Raw genomic sequence first — 25,271 nt, forward strand, 5'->3', positions numbered from 1 at the left:
GGCAGTGACAGGAGAGCAGGAACAAGAGGATGACAAAACTGTTTAAGCTGCAGGGATACCCAACAATGCATATAGGTCCAGAAGGAAATTAGCAAGTATCTAGGTGCTTCAACTGCCTTCTAGATAAAAGCTGCTCTATCTAGAACTGTGAAATCACTTTCCTCCAATCTTAGCCATAAAGGATCAGATGAAACATGAACAGCTTAAGCAGAGCTGGCTTTGCCTCTGGGTCCAGGAACAGATGACATGACCTTTGAAGGTCCCTCCCAGCACCATTTTCTATGATTCTACAACTAAAGATGATGATGCAGTGTTCACATGCAAGAATACTCATAATCCCCAGTCAAGGGTGGAGGCAACATTGTGCTGAATACCACACACATATGTGTGTTTCCCTGTAATACTGTCACGCTTAGAAACAGGTGTATGTCCACAGCATTTGCAGTCAACAACTTGGATCGTTCCCGTTGGGTTATCTCATCAAGCACTGGTTACACTCCTGGTACTCCAGTCCACAGACTCCAATCAAAGCTCCTGTAAAGGGATTTGCAATTACTGTACAAATCACACTCCATAGGAAAGAAGACACGTTCCAAAAATTCTAAAGACATTTTACACGATAAAATTGCAATGAAAGCAGTGTTGTTTCCTGTTCAGGAAGCTGGAGACAGAGCAAGACCCTGCCTGTGTATGCGCAGGCAGTGAGCCTCGGAGAATGTGAAGGAGTACCCAGAAGATGGGTCACAAGTTCAAGGTGACAGCAATGAGGAACAGCTGCTGGCTACGCACCCTTCAGCAGCAGGTGTATCCAGGCCCCAGAGGTTTAAGTTAGCTCTGCCAGTGACCAACAGACTTGTAAGACCATCTGTCTGGGCACAAACTGCACGCAGCCTTCCCAGTTTTGCTGCCCAGATCTTTGCCATACACAGACAATACAGGGCTTGTTATGGATTAGCTAATGAGCAACTGTTCAAACCAACAGACAGTCCTAGTTCTCCTGTGCTCATTATCTGGATCCTACACGAATGAGAATACTGCCTCTTCTTTTAGCTGTCATACTGTCTTTTTCTGATCAAGCATCTTTCCTTCATTTTGGGACACCCCTTCAGGCACTAGAACCTGGAAAGGTTATGTGGTCTTGTACTGGTTTTGCTTAACAGATGATACTTGAATAAAGTTTTGTTAAGTTATATTTCATACATGCCCTCCAGCAATAAGGCATGCCTTTCAAAGAGATTTTAAGAGAGAGTTATGTGATAGGTTTTGTTTACTTGCACTGCAGAAATAAGAAAGCTCCTTTCTTCCCATGCCAGGTCTCCACGTGATCTGCGTACTGACACTTACCAGCTCCCTCTATGGATGTGCACCCCTTTGCTTGAGAAATGCTGTTCTCACTCTTCTCTACCCAATGTCTGACTAATCAACAGTAAACAAAATCTCAGAAAGCACTCCTAGTATTTACTGTGAAGTTTGCTCTTCCTGTTTCAGACCTGAGAAAGAGCCTCTGTGTCCACCGGTCTAATAAACTTCTTCATGTCACAAAACTGCAGATAGTATCAATCATAACACTAACAATTGTGAAAAAAGGGCAGATGCTTACAGTGGAAAGCTGCATTTGGTCACCCACCCAATGCCCACTGTTCTCTGTGTAAAATCTAATCTAGAATCCACCTCTCATTCACACAAAACACAGATACACATGCACACGCCACTCCTTGGGACTAGGTTTACAAATACATTGCTTATAGTTTTGTCTGACACAATTCTGAAAGTCCCCAACAACATTTCCATTCTATCTCTTTACAGAAGAGAGATCCCTCAGCACTGAGCACCATGCTGACATGAAGCTTCTGCTGACATCCATCCTATATTCCTTCTTTCTCTCCCATTAATCCTAGTCATGCTCACATGTTCCACATAAAATCCCTCTCCCTCCTAAATGCTAACACCCTTCAAATATTTTTAGACTGTTATTATGTGTCCCCCCACCCTCCACCTTTCAGTCATCACTTAGCCAAGCTATGTATATTTAGCTACTTTAATCTTTCCTCCTAAATCAGTCCCTTCAACTCCCAGAGCTCAATGTTAAGTCTGGTATGCTTGTTGCACTTCTCAGAACTCACACCATGTTTTTGAGACCTTTCTGGTAATGCATTCGCAAAAATCTATCCAGAAGAGAGCTTTACATGCGCTTGTTTTAAAGGAAAAAGAAATCTAAGCCAGTGGACATTATTAATTTTCATTTTCTGTGTCTAATTTTGTTCCCAGGTTTTGAATTCAATCTGAAATTTTAAATATAAATGTTTTGTACATTTAAGAGCAGATTAGCAACTGGAAATATCTGGATCCAATTGTGAAAGAACGCAGTGTTTTTAAAAATGTAAAAAAACACTCAGTTTTTTTTTACTAAACTTTTCAGAAAACAACTGGAAATGTGTAAGTTATCCAGAAGCACCACAGAAGCAAAACAAGGACTTGCAACAAGGGAAAACACTGCAAATGAAATTGAAACAGACTCTCAGGTACCAGGCAGATGAGTGGATACAGCTACAAAGCATGAAGCTGGCTTACTAAACTAGAAATCAAATTAACTGGCTGTGCTATTTACAATGCAAAAAAATCAGAACAAGTGCCGTGCTGACAATACACCACTACAGATCAATTCTATCTTGGGGAATTACTAAACATTTGAAATTTAGAAATTAAAAAGTCAGAGGAAGAGCCAGAAGGGTAACGCACAGTCTTGCTTAATGAAGTTACCTGAACATGATGAAAGCTCTGTGGCTGCAGACAAAAACACAATCCTACACAACACGCTTAGTTTTAAGCCCAACAGATAAAAATGGGACTACATAGCTGCTAAAAATCAAAAGGGACAGGAAAAAGTATGTGCCCTTTGTTGAAAGAACAGAATAAAGCTCCCAAAAAAGCAGTCGCAATAATTTTGATAACATGTAATAACAAATAAAACTGCTAATATATTTCTGCTCGGTACTAAGCACATTAAGGAAAGATGCTATTAATTCTGTTAACTGCAACAGTAAGCAGCTTCCTGGTTGGCTGGCATTTCAAAAATTGTAAATTCCTCAATATTCAGGAAAAACTTGGAACTCATGGAAAAATATTTCTTTTTATGTTTGCATGGAGAAAACACCAGCTAAACTGACATACAGTTTAACATGAAGAACCCTAAACTCGGCTTACAAAGGAGATGGAAGCAAAAACTTGACAGACTTCAGCACCAGTTTTACCTTTTGCAAAGGTCTCCAGCAATCTGCCCTCAACTAGTCAACAGCAAAGATCTAGAGCCACACAAAAGCTGAAAGCTGACTTAGTGAAACAAAACCTAATCGAGCAACTCCAAAAACATTGCACCTACCACCAGGAAAAGAGGAGGGGAGGGAAAAGTCAGTATCCTGACCAATTGTCCACCAATCTAAGTTTTGTCTGTCTTGTAGTGTTTAAAATGGGAGATTCCATTTTGTTAGCAAAATTGTGGGATAAAGGGCTGTTCTGCAGTTCACTGAGTCACAGTAATGGAAGGGATAGGAACTGCAGAAGTATCTCTCTGAGCAATATCACAGCTGAAATCCAAATTTAGCAATTACCTGGGCCAGCCAGTTCAGTGCCGACTGCGCACATTCTCAGCATGTTCCAATTGCTTTGACTGAAACAGCACCAGGTGAGATGCTAAACTAGATATAGAAGAAAGCATCTGAAGACTGACACCTTAAAGGTTTTTGTATTTGTAATAGCTGCCATTCTCCTCCCTCCCCTCAAGTAGAAGTAGTGTTTACGTACTGGGACAGGCAAGGTGTATGTTCTGTGCTTCTTTGGGTTTATTTGTTTGCTTTTCAGTTTTACTTTTAGTGAGTTTCTGACCTTGGGGAAAACATTAACTGATAACATACCCCTTTGAGATGAAGGCAATATCCTGTGAATTTACCTAGTCATTTCAGAATGGGACACACACACACAGACAGACACACACACACAGAGACACACAGACACACACACGACCACCCACGACACGGCAGTTTGCAGCATCAGACCGACCTTTTATGCCAGCCTAATTCACGTTGCAAGCTCAAGTCTTTGCAATTCACTGCCTGCTCCAGGTTTTAACTAGTAACATGGTTAACTATCTTTCTTCTATCACTCAGCCTCTGAGTTTTGGATATCTTTAGGTATTTTCTACCAGCCATACCAGGGCTTTGACTCACAGGCAGACGGCACCAGCCTGGGAGATGGATGCCTGCCCCAGTTGTCCGCCCCACCCTGCCCAGCACAGAAATGGCCGAGCTGTTCGTGACCCAGCTGCCAAACTACTGCCTCCTATGGAACAGCAATCTAACAAACAGCCGCCAGTTCTAGCTCCTCTTACAAAAAGGTGCTCCAAGCCAGGTATCTGTGCAGTGGAAGGCAACACTGGACAGCTAAGGCAGCAGCTCAGTTCTTCCAAGCTCTTACGTCCTCACTCAAAAATCAAGGCCCCAGCAGTGTTTCGTCAAAACAATATAACTTTGCTAGTTACTACTTTTTATTTCTCTGTCCTCAGCAGTGTTGGGAAAGCCTCTCTATTTAGCATCTCCATGCAAATCACACAAAGGTACTAAGCTTTTTCCTTCTCTTTTCTCTAGACCAGTACTGAAGATGCCATGAGATAGTGACTCTAACACCAAATTCAGTTATTGCTCATTTGGTACAAATTCTACAGGTATTATTTCTCCCACAGAAAAAACATAGTTGGAAAATGTAAGAGCCAGATTACAGTACAGTACGGTAATACTGTACCTCCATAGTATTCTAGCAGGCAACACATAAAATTATCCTGCAGTACCAGAAGGCACCACATCAATAACTTAATGGTGCCCTGGACTCGCTGCTTCTAATGGCAACACAACGATTAGGAGAAAAGATAGCATCCCATATCAGACAAGACAGCTTGTCGTGCCTCAAGCAGGTGGTAATCAGAGACTGCTGCAGAGGACAGCGAGGACCTGTACCCGGAGCAGTAATGTGGTATGAGCTTATTCAGTCAGGATGCTGCCTCCAGTAACGGAACACGTCTAAGGAGGGAAAAATATACTGAAAGAAAAGAAGGCATCAAGACACAGGTTGTCAAAGTACAGAGAAGAGCTTGGCTAACTTTCCAGTTAAGTAGGAATCATGTCTGACCTGGCTTCAGCTGGCATAGAATTAATTTTCACAAGAAGCTGGGAGGGGACACAGCCAGGACAGCTGACCCAAACTGGCCAAAGGGATATATGATACCATATGATGTCATGCTCAGTATATAAACTGGGGGAGTTGGCCAGGGATTGCTGCTCGGGAACAGGCTGGGCATGGGGTAGTGAGCAATTGCACTGTGCATCACTCGCTTTGCATATTCTTTTTCTATTTGAATTATTATTTTTCTTTTCCTTTGCTGTTCTACTAAACTGTCTTTACCCCATCCCATGAGTTTTACCTTTTTCTTCTGATTCCCCTCCCCATCCCAACGTCTGGGACTAAACCACAACACCTTTTTTGGTGTCCCACATGAGGCTCAAAGGGTTGAGATAACAACAGATCTGACCAGAGCACGTTAAAACAAATTTGTTATACGCATTTACTATATTAGTTAAATAGTCACTGGTCACAATGCTGATTCTTTTGGTCACATGGTTGTGTTATGTAAATACCTACACACACTATGTATTCCCTGCAGCGCTGCTTACCACCCCCGGGAAAAGGATCAGGATTATCATTTTGCTGTACTGTGTAATATTGACTTATGATATGATAACATCACTAGGCATGAGGTTAGGCTGGTATTTGTATGCAGCATTGCTGTCATGTGTGTACCTCAGGCGCCGTATCTCAGAATTTATTAATAATCGCACCCAGTCTATGGGGAAGACAGGTGGGGGGGGATAATTTTCTCCACTCTTTCACCTCCCCTTTCTCCTTCAGACTAGTCACAACAGCTTTTAAGAATTTTGAATATCCTTGGGATATTCAATTCAGCATGCTCTTATTGCTATGTCTCCTGAATGTGTTTCAGGTCTCATTTAGGATTACAAAAATTTTTTTTTAAGAATACCACCCAGAGATGTGCCCCGAGGCTGGATAGTCACAGGTGACACGGCATGTGGGAGACAACAGGCAGGTATCTAGAGAACTTCTTCCTTCCAGTGGTTTGGAACTTCACTCCCGAACAACTACAGGACCCTAATAAAGTGACAGAACACTTGAAAGGAAAATGCTGTCGCTATTCCAGAAAGGCACAATGTACTGCACTGTGCTGGGCCCTGGCCAGTATCTACCAAGCACTGCTTGATACTATGCAGCACCCTCAGGGGGAAGAGAGGGAAAACAGACCAGCAAGCACCGTGGCTACTCCAACCCGGGTGCCAAGCACTGCAACTACTCCAACCCCAGTGACAGGCACTGTGGCTACTCCAACACTGGTGACAGGCACTGCAGCTGAACCAGAGAACCAACCCATGCCAGTATCAGTCGCCCCTATACAGAAGAAGAAATGCACAAAAAAATCTGTTCACCCCGTAAGGGATGACTGAACCAGGGCCATCACGAGAAAAGGAGGAAGAGGCAGAACCAGAGATCATCACCCAGTCCCTGCCCCTGCGTGAGCTCCCAGATATGCAAAAAGATTTCAGCCACCACCCAGATGAGCACATCATCACCTGGCTGCTCCGGTGCTGAGATAACAGGGCCAGCAGCTTGGAATTAGAGGGCAGGGAAGCCAAGCAGCTGGGATCCCTGGCCAGGGAAGGGGGCACTGGCAGGGCGACTGGAAAAAAGACACAAGCCTTCAGCCTCTGGAAGCGACTTCTGTCAGACATGAAGGAAAGGTATCCCTTCAGGGAAGATGTTGTATGATATCCAGGCAAGTGGACCACCATGGAGAGAGGCATCCAGCACCTCAGAGAATTACTCAGGCTGGAGGTGATTTATAACTATCTGAATAATGAGCAGCTACCTACAGATCCAGATAAAGTCAGTGCACACAATCTATGTGGCAGAAGTTTCTATGGAGTGCACCATCATCATTTGCCAACTCATCGGCAGTGTGTCCTGGAAAGAAAACAAGGGACAAACGGTGGATGAACTGGCTGGACAACTCTGGCAATATGAAGGAATTCCTCCCTATGGGCCTGGGTCTCAGCTGTGGAAAAACTGCCAGACATGCTAGCCGAGAAATTGTCCTGAGACTTTCAGCGATTCAAAGATAAGCTCTGCTTCCCACCTGCATGGACCAGTATCTCAGCTGTTAGGAGTAAGCATTCCTCTGCTCAAGAGAGAGGATACAGAGGGCACACACCACGGGGCACCCTGTGGTTCTGCCTGCAGGACCATGGAGCAGACACGAGGAAGTGGGATGGAAAACCTACCTCAACCCTAGAGGCACGCGTTTGTGAGTTGCAAGGAAAAACAATCACAAAAGGGGACACTTCAATGAAAAATGTCGCTCCAGTTTCCAGCAGGCAGTTCCCCTGACAGAGCAGAAGGGCTGATCTTACTTCTGAGCTTCTTGAAGGGACTTCTGATTCGTTTTTACAAGAAGTGAGTAATGAATACTCTGACCAGGATTAGAGGGGCCCTGCCTCCAGCCAGGAGGAGGAAAGGAACAACCGGGTTTATTGGACTGTGTGCATTTGATGGCCTGGCACGTCAGATCCACAAGAGTATAAGGCTCTAGTGGACACTGGTGCACAGTGCACCCTAATGCCATCCAGCCACAACGGGGCAGAACCCACCAGTATTTCTGGACTGACAGGGGGATCCCAACAGCTGACTGTACTGGAGGCCCAAGTGAGCCCAACTGGAAATGAGCGGCAAAAGCACCCACTCTGACTGGCCCCGAGGCTCTGTGCATGCTTGGCACAGACTACCTCAGGAGAGAGTATTTCAAGGACTCAAAAGAGTACCGGTGGGCTTTCAGTGTAGCTGCCTTGGAGACGGAGGAAATTAAACAGCTGTCTACTTTGCCCGGTCCCGCAGAGGACCCTTCTGTTGTGGGGTTGCTGGGGGTCAAAGAACAAAAGGTGCCGATCGCTACCACAACAGCGCTCCGCGGCAATACCGCACCAACCGAGACTCCCTGATCCCCATCCATACGCTGATCCGTCAACTGGAGAGTCAAGGAGTGATCAGCAAAACTCGCTCACCCTTTAATAGTCCCATATGGCCAGCGAGAAAATCTACTGGAGAGTGGAGACTGACAGTAGACTACTATGGCCTGGATGAACTCATGCCGCTGCTGAGTGCTGTCGTGCCAGACATGCTAGAACTTCAATATGAGCAGCCAAGGCCTGTGCCACCACTGATATCGCTAATGCGTTTTTCTCAGTCCCTTTGGCAGCAGAGTGCAGGCCACAGTTTGCTTTCACCTGGAGGGGCATCCAGTACACCAGGAATCGACTGCCTCAGGGGTGGAAACACAGTCCCACCATTTGCCATGGGCTGATCCAGACTGCGCTGGATCAGGGTGAAGCTCTGAACATCTGCAGTACATTGACGACATCATTGTGTGGTGCAACACAGCAGAAGTTGTTTTTTGAGAAAGGGAAGAAAATGGTTCAGATCCTTCTGAAAGCTGCTTTTGCCATAAAATGAAGTAAGGTCAAGGGACCTGCACAGGAAATCCAGTTTTCAGGAATAAAATGGCAAGATGGGCGGTGTCAGATCCCAATGGATGTGATCAACAAAATAATAGCTATGTCTCCACCAACCAGCAAAAAGGAAACACTGTGTTGCCACTGATGCTACGTGGAGTAAGTGGGTTGCACTGACCACACAGGGGGCCTGAATGGGGAATCCCAGTTGCCCATGAACTCTGGAAGAGATCATGGACTGGCCAGAAGGCAAAGACTTCACAGTGTCACCAGAGGAGGAGGTGACAAGTGCTGAAGAGTGTAATAAATGGCCATAAAATGAGAAGCAGTATGCCCTGTTCACTGATGGGTCCTGTCACACCGTAGGAAAGCATCAGAGGTGGAAGGCTGCTGTATGGAGCCCTACACAAAGAGTCACAGAAGCCACTGAACGACAAGGTGAATCGAGTCAGTTTGCAAAGGTGAAAGCCATCCAGCTGGCTTTAGACATTGCAGAATGAGAAAAGTGGCCGGTGCTCTATCTCTGCACTGACTCACGGATGGTGGCAAATGCTCTGTGGGGGTGGCTACAGCAATGGAAGAAGAGCAACTGGCAAGGCAGAGGCAAACCCATCTGGGCTGCCCCACTGTGGTAAGATACTGCTGCCCGGCTAGACAAGCTGGTGGTAAAAGTGCATCACGTGGATGTCCACATCCCTAAGTCAGGCCACTGAGGAACATCAAAACCACCAGCAAGTGGATCAGGCTGCTAAGATTGAAGTGGCTCAGGTGGATCTGGACTGGCAACATATGGATTAATTGACCCGCCAGGGCAAGTGCCGTGTGCTCACAATGGTGGAAGCAACCACCGGATGGCTGGAAACCTATCCTGTGCCCCATGCCACCGCCCAGAACACCATCCTGGGCCTTGAAAAGCAAGTCCTGTGGACACATGGCATCCTGGAAAGAATCGAGTCAGACAACAGGACTCATTTCCAGAACAACCGCATAGACACCTGAGCCAAAGAGCATGGCACTGAGCAGGTGTATCACACCCCCTGCCATGCACCAGCCTCCAGGAAAACTGAATGGTATTATGGACTGTCAAAAACTACACTGAGAGCACTGGGTGCTGGGACCTTCAAACACTGGGATATCCATTTAGCAAAACCCACCTGGTTAGTTAACACCAGGGGATCCACCAATCGAGCTAGCCTTGCCCAGCAAAAACTTCCATGTCCTGTAGAAGGGGATAAAGTCCCCGTAGTGCACATGCAGAATACATTAGGGAAGACAGTCTGGGTTAGTCCTGCCTCCGCAAAGGTAAACCCATCCATGCGACTGCTTTTGCTCAAGGACCTGGGTGCACTTGGTGGGTGATGTGGAAGGATGGGAAGTCTGATGTGCACCTCAAGAGGATTTGATTCTGGGTGACAATAGCCAATGAAATAAACTATATGATGTTGATTGCTAAATAACCACTGTACGTCATCACTACTATAGTTGCAATGTGCCATATCAGTGGTATTACAGTAAGAATCACTCAAATTAATGAAGAATGAACTTTGATGAAACCAAGCAAAGTACAGCAGCAATGGAACTAGACCTTCAGCAGCTGGTGCCCAGCCACTTCCTTGAGATCAACATCTTCAACCTGCAGACCGTGGGCAGGTCTGCAGGTTGAAGATGTTGATCTCAAGGAAGTGACACACACTTCCTTGAGATCGTCACAGTGCCAGATGCACCAGCCACGAGCTCCAGATGCAGGATGCAAAAAAATCCAACACACACCATCACTCCTGCCCTGAAGGACTGTTACAACAGATGGAGCCCAAAGTCATGGATTAAATGACCTGATCAGACTTTTTAGAGGGATGGCCCATAAACCAAGGGAATGGTACGTGTGAGGGGGTGTGGGTGTGTGTATGCCTCAAAGACAGAAAAGTGGTGATTATTAACTGGAACGTGTAGAACCTGGGCATGCCATAGATGGCATAGAATAAGGGGTCAAAAACGTCCTGGTTTCAGCTGGGATAGAGTTCATTTTCACAAGAAGCTGGGAGGGGACACAGCCAGGACAGCTGACCCAAACTGGTCAAAGGGATATGTGATACCACATGATGTCATGCTCAGTACATAAACTGGGGGAGTTGGCCAGGGATTGCTGCTCGGGAACAGGCTGGGCATGGGGTAATGAGCAATTGCACTGTGCATCACTTGCTTTGCATATTCTTTTATTAGTATTATTGTTATTTTTCTCTTCCTTTGCTGTCCTATTACACTGTCTTTATCCCAGCCCACGAGTTCTACCTTCTTCCAATTCTCCTCCTCATCCCACCAGTGGGAGAAGGAGTGAGCATGAGCAGCAACGTGGTACTTAGTTGCCAGCTGGGGCTAAACCACAGTGTTCAATCAGCAGTGTCACCTGACGAGTTGTAAGCAGCAAGCTGACTCTGAAGAGCCCAAGGAACATGAGCATGAGGCCTGTGTATAGGCTGAAACACACCTTTCCTGTGCCATTTTAAATGTATTCAAACAAAACAGTGCAAGTTCTTCACACTGGCCTGGTGCAATTTAGCTTGTTCAACATTTTTGCTGGTAAAAGCTACTAACTTTAAACTGGTAACAGGTTGCCTCAGAACAGGTGAGAAGTATATAACTTGCACACATAGGGAGATTCTAGGACCTGGAACATCACGCCCAAAAGAGCAGTACCACATGAGCCACTCTTCAGTGCGAAACAGTAAAATGGTTCCACTTTTGTCAAGGGATAAGGGCATACACAGACAGTTCTCTGTAACACCTTGCCCCTTGGTTCAATGCGCTCTGTGCAAGTTGGTCATGGACAGGACAGCTAAACAACCGTCCCTGGGAGGCAGGGCCAGCTCCGCATACAGCTTGTCCTGTTCCGTGAGTTGGCTCGTAGGTGGTAAAGATGAAATCAGGGACTATATTTATTCTCCCTGCCCGGTCATATCTTTCTATAGATTCCAGGCTGGGCCCTGCTTCCTTGGCGTGGGTCCTGGAGACTAGTAAGCAAAGGAGGGCATAAATCAGTGCCTCGGGTTCTGTCAGGAGCACGTCGAACCAACTGTCCACGCTGGGAACAGGTGCACTGGAGGCAAGCAGGGACACGGTCCCATTTGGAGTAGTGGAGGGGGGGGCTTGCAGAAAAGCTTTTCATTTCTTCTCCCAAGAGCCTAGCCTAAACTTCTCACCCTGCAAGTGGGTTATTTACCTTCCACCGCTCACCAGTGCAGTTAACTAGAGACTTTCCACCACACACCAGTCCATGCTAGGTCGGGCCACAGCTAAATCTTGTTGGTTTCTGTAGTCCATTCTACTTCACTTTTGCTCCCATTCTTCTTTCTTTTCTGGTCCATTTCACTCTCTGCCCTGACACATTCACTCCAAACCCGAAGTACTTCAGGGACTGTGCAGAAATATTAGTAAATGAAGACAGTCTTCAAACACAACTGTAATTTTTCACCAGTAATTTTAAAAGCCACCTGACATGAAAACTAGTGCAGGCTTACAGCAGCCAGGAGCATGTCACTAATCTATGCTTAATAACTGTGGGGTGGATTTTCAACTAATCTTTTAGTTCTAGTAACATTTTAAACAAGCATTGCTTCTGAAAGAAGCAGTCCTACCTCTACCATGGCTGCTCATTCCCACTCCCACCACCCTTTCTCTAAGCACCAGCATGAGCAGCTGTGCAAGGACACAAATCAAGGGGGCATATCCAAATTAAATTTCCCTTTTTTCCCCCTTTCTGGTTGTGTTAGTTTTAAGCTGGATCAGTTCCCTGGTCAGCTTCACAGCACAACCACAAAGATGTTCATGCAGCATAGAGCAGGAATTGATGTCTTCATCAGCATATTGACACTTGCTGAGCCTCAGGGCGATTAGCCTCACTCAAGGTATACTGCTCTGTACAGATACAATGATGTAAAGCCACCCATTGCAGATAAGGCTGCGTAAACAAGACCCCACCCGTGCACCCACAGTGAGAGCAATCTACTCCCTAGCTCAGGGAACAATGGCCCGATGGGTGGACAGAAACCTGCAGAATGACTTGTGAAATGCTCTGTATGAAGCTTCAGGGCATGGTGTTCCCATGATGGGGCCTGCAAAGACAGACAGATTCCAGTGCAGAGGAAAAAAAGCAACCACTGACGCGAGCAGGAAGAGGGCTACCTTTCATAAGCTCTTCGCTAGTGCTTTCAGAAACAGTTTTACCAACTCAAGACTTTCAACCAAGTGTTGTGCGCTCCCAGCCTTTGCTTTGTTTTTTAGTCACAGAAGTACCAGGTGGCTTCTTCCAATACTGAGTCAGAGAATCCAGCCTGGACCAGCTTTGTGGTGGTCAAAATCAAGAGAGAAATTTTCACTGTGGAATACATCAAAAATCCCATTCAAAATCAAGTCTACCACCTAAAAAGCTGACTTCTGCTGCAGCTGCAAACTACTGGCTCTCTGCGTTCAGGGCTGGACATCTAGCTAGGTAGCTGAGAAGAGCCACATTCATGACAGGGCTCTAAGTAGGCAAACTACAATGAAATGGAGAGCAGATAGAGAGGTTTGTTTTCTGCCCTTCTTAATATCTGAAAGTGTAGCTAGTTAAGAAACTGTAGGTGTCTGCACACATTACCAGCAGAGCCATTCAGGGGCTGAATGGTGCCTTTTAGCACCAGAAACACAGACCTTTACCTGTTAGGACAACAAGAAACTTGGAGACAGCTGCGAGAGATACCATAACAGACAGACTTAGTCACACATCACAAAGCCATTATATATCTATCCAAAGATTAGTTCAGTAGCTTGCTCAACTCTGGGATCTGCCTTACTGATACTCCACCCAAAAGAGACATCGGTAATTCTTTCTGATCTGTGCATGTTAAAATCTTCACTGATTTTCCTAAATACAACCTGCAGAGACCAACTGCACCAACTTGGGAACGCCTGAGAGAAAAAGAGTTCATTCAGAAGATCGAGAGTTCACTCAGAACATCATTTTGTACAAGACAACGCAGTACAACCATCCTGCGTGGGACCGGCTGCCTGGAATACTGTGATGTGCCCTTTTTTTTCTCCTTACCATACATCTTGCCTTCGTCTGACAAGATTATCTTCCGCCGTCCACATGGTGGGTAGATGGCTAGCGCTTCCTGGAAGCTCTGCTCAATGTCCGGGCTCCACACACCCTCAGCGTCATTGTCAATGGGTTTGTCCAAGGCCTCGCTGCCCCCCGAGTCGTTGCTCCCCTCCGGGGAGGTGGGAGAACTCCACTCGTTGGAGGTAATGGTGCCAGCTAGAAACTCCAAGGTGCCACGCAGAGAATCAGACTCGGAACCTGCAGTGACAAACACACCTGTCACTTAGAAATTCTCCTCACTAGGAAAATGAGGAGATACAAAAGAAAGAAGTTACAAAACCTCAGTGAGGAGGGGGTTTACTTCAAGTTTACCTTAAATGGCAATGCAACCACATGCTTCTTTTCTATTAATGTTCAGATGAAAACCTTTTCTACAAATCCTTCTGACAAAACAGCCTGCTCCCATATCTCCTTGGCTCATTAACTCTCCAGCACTTCCCAGTTCTCCTCAGACACTGTCTTCTTGCCTGTGTCTTTGTCTCCTAATTTCTTTCTCCTTCTGCCGTCATTATCTGTGTAACTGTTATTCAACTTTCTGAAGCACGCACACAGGGATTCGGTCCGTGTGAAAGACTACACAGAGTAAAGCAGTGATGAATTATCTAGTCATCACTGAGCACTGGGTTTGAAATTTTCTTAGATACTGTTTCACTGGATCAGAGTTAGTCCTCGGTGTCATTTTTAAGTCCTCGGTGTCATTTTTAACACTGACATTTCTTCTTCTCAAGGATCAGCTGCACTTCTAAAAAGCAATTCCCAGAGCCAGACAGTTTAATGCAATGTCTCCCAAATCTCAGCACTACATCCTGGCACGAGCAGCAGGCACCATGAGTAAAAGGATAAAGGCACTAGGTTGCAAAGTCAAGAATCCTAGGCATTTAGCCTGTTTCTGCTGCTCATCTTCAGAATGACCTTGGGCAAATTCCTTCAGTCCGCTGTGCTTCTCTGCCCCCTCACCCTCTACCAGTCTCAGGGTATTAGATTTGCCACTGGGCAGCAGCAGAAATTGGTTTCTCGTTGAACCTATGCGGGCAGCTGCTAGCTCATCAAAACTACAATAAATTGCAGTCTACTTCCAAGCACCTGCAGTGGAGGCTGAAGGCAGTGAGTTGAGCTGCTAAAACATTCAGAAAGCAACTTCAGACCATACAGACACTTCCAGTCAACCATACAATGGACAAATGGCTTCTAAAGACACAAATCACTCCCCTGCCTTAATCTCAAAGCTGTTCATTTACCTTTTTAATAGTTTTGTCATCTGAGCTACAAAGAATGTTCAAAAGCCACCTTTTGAGAATCCAGTTAAATGAAAGAATTCAAAACTTCCCATATCACCTCATTGAGCTGGGGAACAAGAAAATCAGAATAAAGCTTTTTTTGCAAGAGCAACAGAATCTTCAAACCTCTATTGAACAAGTAAGGTGAGAGCTCTGACATGCCAAGTCAGATTAGCTCAGAAATATCACAGTGACAATGTAAAGGAGGACAGAGGAGAAATTTGGGCATAGTCTATGTCAAAAACTAGCTAGAACAAAATCTGCGCAGTTATAGCATGCCCTAGTTGGTAAATAGAAAAAGCAGGTCCATTCATTCGACTTCAGAAGTTCACAAATTCAAGGTTCATGGCTCCAGAAACTTTTCTGACAACTTCAAAAAAAAAACATCACATCGTACACTCCTTTTTAAGTCTCTCTTTGGATTTCATATTAACAAAATATTGTCCATGACTATAATGACTAGACTTTTATAAAGCTGAAATTCTTAAGAATCTTTTCATTTCAAAAGCTGAAGTTATAAAAAGACTTGACAATACCGGCTCTCAGAAGGTTTTGTTGCTCCTTAATGACTTCAGACAGCAGCTGATACCTGTTTTGCACTTCCATAACCCACCAAAAGCTCAGGAAACTAGTAAGATAATACTGGGCATTTGAGTAATTTCTAGACACAGTATACTTCTCACACCAAGGTGCAGCATTTTAACAAGTGATTCACACAGACATTTAGAAAACCCAGTAGATGCCTTATTTCCCGTGAGAATGTTTGGAACACATGAAACACTGGAATGGCCTGTCACTGTCCATCCATCCATTTCAGCCCTTATATTAGATTATTTCAATCCTCTTGACCCATGCTTTATATTTTCAGAGCTCTACTGAATACGGGAAGAAAAAAAAATGGAGGTGAAGGGGGCAGAAAGGGCAACTCACACTTGGCCTTTCGAGCACACTGTGAACAGCACCAAAGCAAGCAGTGTGACTTTAAGAGACCCTGAAATGAACGGCAACAGTTGTTTCCCTCACCAAACATCTATCACCAATACATGCCCTCTCACTGGCAGATGCTCAATAAAAAATTAACATGGGTATTCAAGAGATTGTCCTGCTGAGGAAACAGTGTAGAGGAGTAAGCTTTCCACAGGGGCACTCTGACAGAGAGCTATCTGTTTCAGCTGTTCTTCTTTTGATTACTTCCCCAAGCATCCCCAGTCCCTGGAGGCTGTCAAGACCCTCCGTATTCAGTGCACATTAAAATCTCCACAAACACAAGGCACAGACTAGTTTTAACTTAGGCTGGCCGAGTGAGAAATGGAGAGGTTCAGGAAGAAGCCTCAGGTGTGACAGCAAGCATATTCATAGTATCACCTGCATTTGGAGCTGCAAGTCTCATAACAGGCAGCAGGCTCCACACCAAGTGAAAACATACTCCAACTGTTCAACAATACGGCTCCCAAAGTCACTGGAAGCTACAACCTCTGCTATCAAGCCAATATCAAGCCAAATCCTCCAACAACACATACAAATAGACAAAGTCATCTCCTAGGGAACATACGGCCATCATACCCATAAAGAGCACCTACTCTGAATCCAGGTATTTTCATCTCCTTAATGTCCATGCAGGCACAGATGAATACCTAGCAGATTATTTCAGCACGGCACACTGTTATGTTGGAAACTAAGCAAATATATCTGAAACATAGCTTCCCTCCCACCCACCCCCTGCATCCAAACCCTAGGAGCTGTTACCCGACCGTTTCATTTCTTACAAGGTTTCACATCTGTACCAAGTGCCTGTGGTGACAAAGGAAACTCTGAGGCCTTTCTGATCCAAGCTCCAGAATAAGTGGAGGAGAAAACATGCTGGTTTCACTTCAGTGCCAATTCCCAAGACTCTGTTCTCCAAACACAAAAGAAAAGCTGTGCCAACTTGGGCAGATGCCACTTGCGTATTCAGGGAAGATCCACAGAGCAAGAGACAGACTATGCAAGCCTTCTCACATTGGTCTAAATCAAGGGAGATGTGGAACGTAAGAGCAATGAGAGAATAAATTATATAAATCTTGAAGTGACTAGATACTTTTTTTGGGTTTTGTTTTTTGGGGTGGGGTTTTTTTGTTTGTTTATGGTTTTTTATGCTTGTTACTTTTTGTGCCTTGACCAGCAATGTTAGTCCTATCCCAAGCTACAGCTAGGTCAGCAGCAACCGAGATGTCTTATCGTGGCCAGTCCAACTTTTCTACACCTTGGGGCCCGATTCAGGGCCACTTCCTGGCACTAAAGCTATTCCCGATGGATGATGAGAAAAGTGGAATTGTACAGACTATAAAAATCAAGGACGTTTGGCCATCTCCAGCTGAAACCTCAGTAATCACCCAGACACTAACACAAATTCGCCTTCTTTTTGATAACTTCCGAAGAAATTCCATAGACTGAAGTGACCATAAAAATCCTTATAGCTGCATGTCTCTAGCTCAGTAAGATGCCAAGAGCTTAAAGGGCCTGCAAAGTTTTCTTAAATAATGCTGCTTAAACAGTAAGCTCCCTGGGCAACCCCACGCGATGCTCTGTGCTGAGAGGCAATAAACAGGAACACAGGGAGCCCTGGTCAGGTGCTGCCTGGTCTGTGGGTCTCTTCTTTGGCTGAACACTTTGGGCCTCCTGTTTCCCGCACTGTTGATCTGAACTCTGAACTCACTGGTGGCCACAGTGGCCATTTGTTAAACTAAGCAAAGCAAACCTTTGAGAAGCTGGGGGCTAAACTCTATGGTAAATGGCTTGACTAGTATGGCAAGCTGAAAAGCTGTCAGTGGAATCACTTCCCATCGAAAAAGCAATCTGCTCAAAACCAGCATTTTCCAGAAACCTGCTAATGTTGAATGTGTCATTTATAAGAAAGGTTTGACTAATATTCATTAGTAATTACTTTAACAAAATACAAATGTTTCAGCTAGCATCTAGCTTTCAGTTTGCTTCTTTTTTCTCATTCAGTCCATAGTAACTATACACATCCAGCTTGGTAACTGTAATGGCGATTTGTATTACTCAGTGTTCTAATATCACTAAATATTTTAGTACTTGTACATTATTGTTGGATTTTTTTAATTAAAAAGTTCTGCCTATGGAAGAGCTTGTGATCACAAAGCTTTCTTCTGATACAGAGGGCATTAGATTCTGAAGTCACTAAATAGACATCCCCGTTCCCCGGCACGCTCAGACAATTCCTTCCCCGACTGAATCCTCTCGCCAGGCACAGTTCTTAGGATCAGAGGAGTCAGAGGATGTTGTCCCACTCTCATAACAGGAAGTTCTGTGAGAGGTCCCAGGCTTGGTGCTGCTTCTCTTCAGATTCCCTCAGTTTGAACTTCCACTCCGCTCCTTGGCTCTCATATTTCTGGTACTGTACCTTCCAGTTGCTTTTATTCTGATCCCACTCTTATTTTACCGAGAGACGATGAACCACCTTTCCTTGTGGGGTCCAGCCACACATTCTCTCCCAGGACCAAAGACACAAGCCCCTCACAGCACATCCACCTCCTCACCACCTTATCTCTACTTCCTTCTTATGTTTCCCCCTGTCCAAACACTGTTTCTTATTCACCCTGTTCTTTCCGCCATGGCCCATCTATTAACGAGTCACTCGCAACGGCAGGCTTTTGGGTCAGAGGAAAGCAAAACCATGGGGAAAGCACAAAAATCTTTCAGCTCCAGCAGTTTTGGTTTAATTGTTCCGACGCTGGTAATTTCAACACTAACTCTTTTTCTTTTCATATGTGGTATCTCATTGAGATTCAGAGATCCTGCAGGGCCAGACAGCTGCCAAGAGCCCTTCAGCGAGGTCTTGCTGACAGGGAGCACATCTTTAACAGACTCCGTAGTCTGACACATCTGCTTTCTAATATCAATCCCTCCGTCATTACCGTTGGTAACAGTTCCCTCTTAAGTGTTTGTGGCAGCTGCTCAACACAAAATCATGCTTTCCTGAGGATCTGAAAAATTGCAGCCAGCTGCCTCCAGTTGTTCAGTTTTCTTGGAGCTGCCCTGCACAGAAGACTGCCCCCCCACCCTGACTCCACGGCCACCCCCTTTCCCTGCTGGCACTGGTACCAAGCAGGGCACACAAAGCAGAGACGTCCCCGTTCACTCACCCCTCGCAGGCAGGAACGCTTGCCAGCACAGCCGGGGCGAGCGGTTCCCCTCCTGCTTCCGAGCTGGCCGCCCCCTGAGCAAGCCATTTTAGCAAAGACCCCCCTTCATCCTTGGTCTTGTGAAATGGAACTGCAAGCCGTGGGGGCAGGGACTGCTTCCCATTGCAGGTATTCCTTGATGTCATTGCAATGCAAGTAAAAACAAACAATTCCGGTACTCACTCCCCTGGTAACATAAGCCAAATGCTGCTACTATGGAGGATCTGAACCACAGCATTTTCATATCTGATCAGCATACAGAGAATGTCAAGAAAGAAGGAGTTCAGCCAGAAGGGAAGAGGTTCTGCTGCTCAAACTATAACTTTAAACTTTAGTTTGTAACAATAAGGAAACCTGGAAAAAGCAACAGCCAGTCAGCTACTCCCATCCAGAACACGCTAACAAATGAGCTTGCACAGTGCGGTCATACAAGGAGATGTGGGTTTGGGGAAGCAACGGTTTGGAATGCTACGACACCTATTGCGCAAGGTACGATGGAAGGTAGCATTCACACTTACCAGAGGAAGAAGGCTGGGAAATTCTACAGGACACTACAATAATAACTCAGTTCCTCTGAAAGAGAAGAATGAGTGCAATCAGTAGATGAGCAGCTCCAAGGGGGTGCAACTCAAATACTGCAGGGGAAAAAAAAAAACATACTGCAAAAGGAATAGGTGGGAAAGCAGCTATTCAGCAGTAACTACAGTCTCCTAAAGCTTGCAGGCAAAGGAGGACAGAAATCGTGAACACGTTTCCAGGGTCTCTAGAGAGCAAAATAAATATACAACTGTAGGAAGACCAACTATACCTAGGAAGGCAACAGCACTTTTGCAGCAGCAGACAGTTGCTCACAGGCTCCTCAGGAGGTGAAATCTTTAAATCAGCCTGGAGTCCGAGCCATTCCGTTTCAGCAGAAGACCCAGTGACAGTGGAGATGGGCGCGTGCAGTTCGCTGAGCCTTTTGAGGGGGGCTCCACTCAAGCACTCCGTAACAGTTTAGCCCAGTGGCAAGACTCACTGCAATCTCATTTTTTTTGCCCTGGGCCTCCTGCAATCCCTGAGCAATGCCAGCTATTCCCTGCAAGTACCCCTATGCACCCAAGACACCAGAGCAAAGCTGCCTAACCCTGTCAATAACCCCAGTTAAGGTAAGTGTTACTTGCTGCAGATGAAGCAAAAGCTCTCAACAGGCAGCAGTGCCAGGCAAGGAAGGAAGGAAGGACTGAGATCTCCCTCTGTGCATTAGGCAAGGTAATACAGTGCAGCCTGCAGATGTAACGACTTTGAGATTCTCGTCTCCGTCACACCACCGAATGAGACTGGTTTACAAAGGAACAAGCACTGCTAGCCTCAACTCCCACCCACCATAAGCCTGGGCTCCAGCTGACTGCTTATCACACTGCCTAGCACAAAACCAAGCCTGGTTTGCTCGCCACACTGAAACCGCCCGCAGCAGCTGCTGTTCGAAAGGCACCTGACTTCCCGAGCAAAGCAAAACACTGCTCTTAAATTACTGCAGTAGCTGAGCTCTGGCTGAAACGGAGAGAGGATGTAGTGTCCAGCACAGTGATATAAATCACAACCAGGAGAGAGGAGACCTTCTGTCCACGCAGCCCGGGATAACGCAGTCAAACAGGATGGGATGAGATAAGGCTGTGTGTGGCCTCGCGCACCATCCAGTCAGCTGCATTTCTGATAAAGAAAACAGAACACAGAGCCTTGCAACCCTAAGGAGCGGAGGGAAGAAAAAAAAACAAAACCACCACACAGGAAGGAAGCCCAAAGGCTGGTTCTGCTCCCAGCAGTCTAGGGGTGGCCGACTTGAGGATCAATCCTGAGCCACAGCTCCCACGTACAGGCTACATCACAAGGCCACCAGCTTCGGACTGCCCGAACGACTCCTGTGTGATTCACAGCTCAGGCCGGAGAGAAAAATGAGCCAGCAAGGGCAGCAGAGATTGACACTGCCAGGTTGCCCTGGGATTGAGCCACACACCAGGCTGGCCCCAGCCCTCAAAGGAACAGTACAATTCCTGGGGAGTCACCGTTCCCCCCCACGCGGGAACTGTTCCCAGAGCTCCCATTCTCCTCGACTTTCCAAGCCGTGGGGCGTATGTTTCACAGCTTCCCAAGCAGACGAAGGCTGCGGTAGGGTGAAAATGGCCCACCACCCTCATGCTAGCAGCAGCGGTCACCAGCAGTCGTTCTCCCAGCAAGTAGGGAGCTGGTCAGAAAGCAATGAACCAGGAGGAAGCCCAACAACCACGTCCCTTTTCTATCGCAGAATCACCAGTGTTAGCTAACATGTTTACATCCCAGCTGTCCCTTCAAGTATAGACAAGTGTAGACATTGACTGATTAAAATTACTTGGGTCTTATCAAACCAAGCTAGAGACAGATATACATCATGCTTAGCATTTTCCCAAAGAGTATTATTCACTTAATTATTAAAAGATGGGGAACCTTTAATAGCAACCTAAAAAAGCCTTGCTCCTAAACCTACTGAAAATCTCACCATCAGACTTCAAAGCCCCCATTTTACCCATGGAAAAAACTATAGCACAAAGACCTAAGCGAACCACTCAATGGCAAAATCAGACTGGGGGCAAAATCCAGACAAGAATTTCAAGACAAGAAAAGGTGAACTTTAATAAAAGTGATTTGTGACCGTAAGTGGTGTAACTTCAGAGGGGCTCGTGTTTAGCAGCCTGGCAATCGGGCATCTTCCAAGTCTTCCCTGGCAAGTAACACAAAATTGAGAGACTCACAAAGCCCATTTTAAGATAACCAAATCAAATTCTGATTTCCTAATCCTGCCTCCTGTTCGTGACCTCTCTCAACCTTTTGTCTAGGACTGAAGAGTAGATGTCCCAAAAAACCTCACAACTGTGACACACTGAGCTTCCCATGACACTACTCGCAGAATTTTATATGAACTCGGACAGGAGACAGATGTTTGCAAACCTCATCCAAAGCAGTGAAAACACTTACCTCCAAAACTATAGCCAGTCTCCAAGAAAAGAAGAGGCTTACAACAGAACAGCCAGAGGCACTGCCCACACAACCCACAAACACAGCCAGATTTCTGCATCTGCGGTGCGTGCAGGGGGTCTGTGTTGCGGGCACGACCTGTGTGGCCGGGGCTAAGCCCTTTACTAAAGCCTCAAGATAAAAGCAAACCAGAAACAGGCATAACAGGTACATAAAGTCGGACCTCAATTCAGTCAACCAGTTACGCATGTGCCTTGATTTTAGTAGTAGTTACGATGGGAGCTTAAAGGTGTTTGATCCTTTTGATAAACCAATGTCTAAGTGAAGTAAAGAACAACATGAAACATCTGCATCGTGAATGAACCCTACTGGTGGCTACCAACCAAGCCACACTCGCCTGGGGTATTCAGAAGCCACCTCAACTCAGTTTTGGGGTACACACTCCACCTGGAACACGCAGCAGGTGACCATTCACTACTTACAGCTAAGATGATCACTTCTTGAGGGCTGACACTGAGGAAAGGGCACCAGATTCATTTTTTCTGTAACAGAGTGTGAAATCTCCTAGCAGACAAACAGACAGCCATTTTAGCTGGATTCCAGTGCTCTTACCAGTTTGCTACAAGGGACACCAGAGCCGTCGTCGACTCGGGACTAGCGTGATCTTGAGCTCAGAACTGTTGCCTCTCAATTGCGGCATGAACACACCGCCATTTCCAAACTGCCAAACATATCGAGATTTCACAGAAAGCAAGTAAAAATCATAAGGACCTGCAAGCACAACCCCAATGCTCGAATGGGAATCACTAAGCAAAAAAAAGGAGAAAAAAGAAATGCCCAAACCTGAAAAACACAGGTTAAACTTGCCCCCAGACATTACAGGAAAGCACGAACCTTCTCATTTATCTCTTTGCCCTTCCAGACCCTTCTCACCAGGAAGGTCAACAGGTTATATACCTTCTGCTGGATTAATCTACAGGAGAACAAGGGCAGCTCGCCAAGCAAAACTAGATTCTTAAAGGGACACAGCCAGCCACAGACTTGACCCCAGTTTTTAAAACACGTTCTTAGAAACAAAACCTGTGACCAAGAACAGTGAGGAAAGGTGCTGCTTCTCTTATTTTTCAGTTAGCTTACTGGGTGAACAGAAACAGCGACTGACATTGTTTGCCCTGCAGTTATTTTCTGCTGTTCGCCTAGATCCTCCATAAACAAACAGGTGTGGGGACATAAATAAGCCTTTATTTATTTACTTTTAGAAAGATGAATCAAAGAGCAGTGAGTGTCCTCGGAGAAGATCTTCTAACACAAACCTCTCTTTTCCCCTCCCAAGCTTACAAGATTTTCAAATCAAGAGAACCTCTCCAAATCCTGCTGGTCTGGTATCAGTGAGCTGTATTTCAAGGACCTGCTATGGAGCAGTATGATCAGGTAAGATGAACTTAAAGGCACTTCAGTAAATCCTCCCTTTCCACTTCAGTACACACATGCTGGGCGCTCTCTTGACTTTTCCTCCTTCAGTTAAAGCAGTCCCGGTTCCAAGAGGTTAGACTTTGCCTGGACATCTGTCATTAATGGTTACCATGCTGTTTGAAGGGAGGCACTTTGAGGACTATGCTAATTTATTTTTCTTTGGCAACAGCAAAGCAGATGTTGCAAAGGCATCCAGGCTCTGAAAGCCACCGGCACTCATGTCTCAGAAGTACAGCAAAGTAAAACACCAACCCTTTGGCAATCATATTCCAAGGAAGGCAAGAACAAGGTAATTATAAACTTATAACGGAACAGAAAAACAGAGCCAGTGACTCAGCCTGTGGCACCGGGAACTGGAAAACCTGCCCCTCCCTAGCAGGAAAACGTCTGATTCGTGTGGCGTTAAAAACAAAGGGGAGTGACTGCATCATCTCCACAAAAAGGAGGACCCAAGGGGCAGGAACAACAACAACAAAAACCCACTTGAAAACAAACAAACAAAACACCCCCAAGAACCAAAACACCACCCCAAAATCCCAAAGAACTTTTTCTAATCATCTCGTCTCAGATCTTGTAACCAGCACCATACATACAGATTCCTGACTTTTTATAAGGCTCTACAAAGCATCTTGGGCATTTATTTCGCATGGTGGTGGGGATAATGCAGACGTTGGAGAGAGAGAGAGAGGGGGGAGCATACACTACTGTAAATCTTGATAAACTTCATTGCTCTTCAAAGGAGGACAGAATTGCCATGAAGTTAGGGAATGAAAAGAATATGATGCACGATGTAATAGGTTTAGATTTAGAATAGCATTTACTACTCTCCAAGTAAATCATAGCTGAAAAGTTACTTCAGTTTTGGAGAGCACTGCTCATATTAGAAAATTAATTAGCGGCTTCAAAACTAAGTGTAATGGTATATACCACTGGAACCAACCGGTACAGTGGGCATCTGCTGGGTTGCTACAGGGATCTTTCCCAGTCCAGATTTCTTTGACATCTTGATTAGAGATCTAAGACTGAATAAAGAGAACGTTAATGATACTTGCAGGTGATAGGGAATGAAGTTTACAAACAGCAGTGGATAGAAACAACTCAAAGGGATGCAGACAGCTCAAAAACAAACAAGAGAAGCAAGGAGGACAAATAAGAATGTGGAAAAAGTAGTGCAAAGAAATTGAGGAAACAACAATGAAAAGAACAGAGACAGACCAAGGAAAAAGCCCTGCCAGAAGCAGGAGCTAAAGACATGGAAGAGCAAGAATGCTGAACAAAGAGTTGTCTGCAAAGCAAATGCTTCTACAAAATGACCAATGTAACTTTTGTCTGCCTGTGCTCAGACACCACTTCAGGCAACAGAGAGATGAATCATCTCCAACATGTGAAATACCAGATCTCATTCTGCAAAAGGAACACAGACAAATTCAAGAAAGTGAAGAGCATAGTATAAAAAAAACAATCATTACGCCTAGAATAATAGTCGTTGAAAAATATCAAGAGTTTAGTCTCATTAGTAGCTTGTAAGAACTTTGAAGGTGCAAACGCGGAGAGAGAATATAAGCCATCATTTCACAGACATACACAC

At 45.4% G+C, this 25,271-nt stretch overlaps 1 protein-coding gene across 3 annotated transcripts in view; it reads right to left on the reverse strand.

Moving 5' to 3' along the window:
* TEAD4 (TEA domain transcription factor 4) overlaps positions 1-25,271 on the reverse strand; it is a 62,150-nt gene that overhangs the window by 34,437 nt on the left and 2,442 nt on the right. For 2 of the 3 annotated variants that reach the window (XM_009937848.2, XM_075440966.1), the window contains exon 1: positions 13,702-13,785. The exons of the other annotated variant lie outside the window; for it this stretch is intronic. In XM_009937848.2, coding sequence (XP_009936150.1) covers positions 13,702-13,708 — 7 coding nt within the window. In that variant the 5' untranslated portion in view covers positions 13,709-13,785. Of the gene's footprint in view, positions 1-13,701; positions 13,786-25,271 lie in introns of those variants that run through there. 3 annotated transcript variants of the gene reach the window in all.

Source organism: Opisthocomus hoazin, chromosome 1, assembly GCF_030867145.1.
Source record: "Opisthocomus hoazin isolate bOpiHoa1 chromosome 1, bOpiHoa1.hap1, whole genome shotgun sequence".
Classification (NCBI taxonomy): Eukaryota; Metazoa; Chordata; class Aves; order Opisthocomiformes; family Opisthocomidae; genus Opisthocomus; species Opisthocomus hoazin.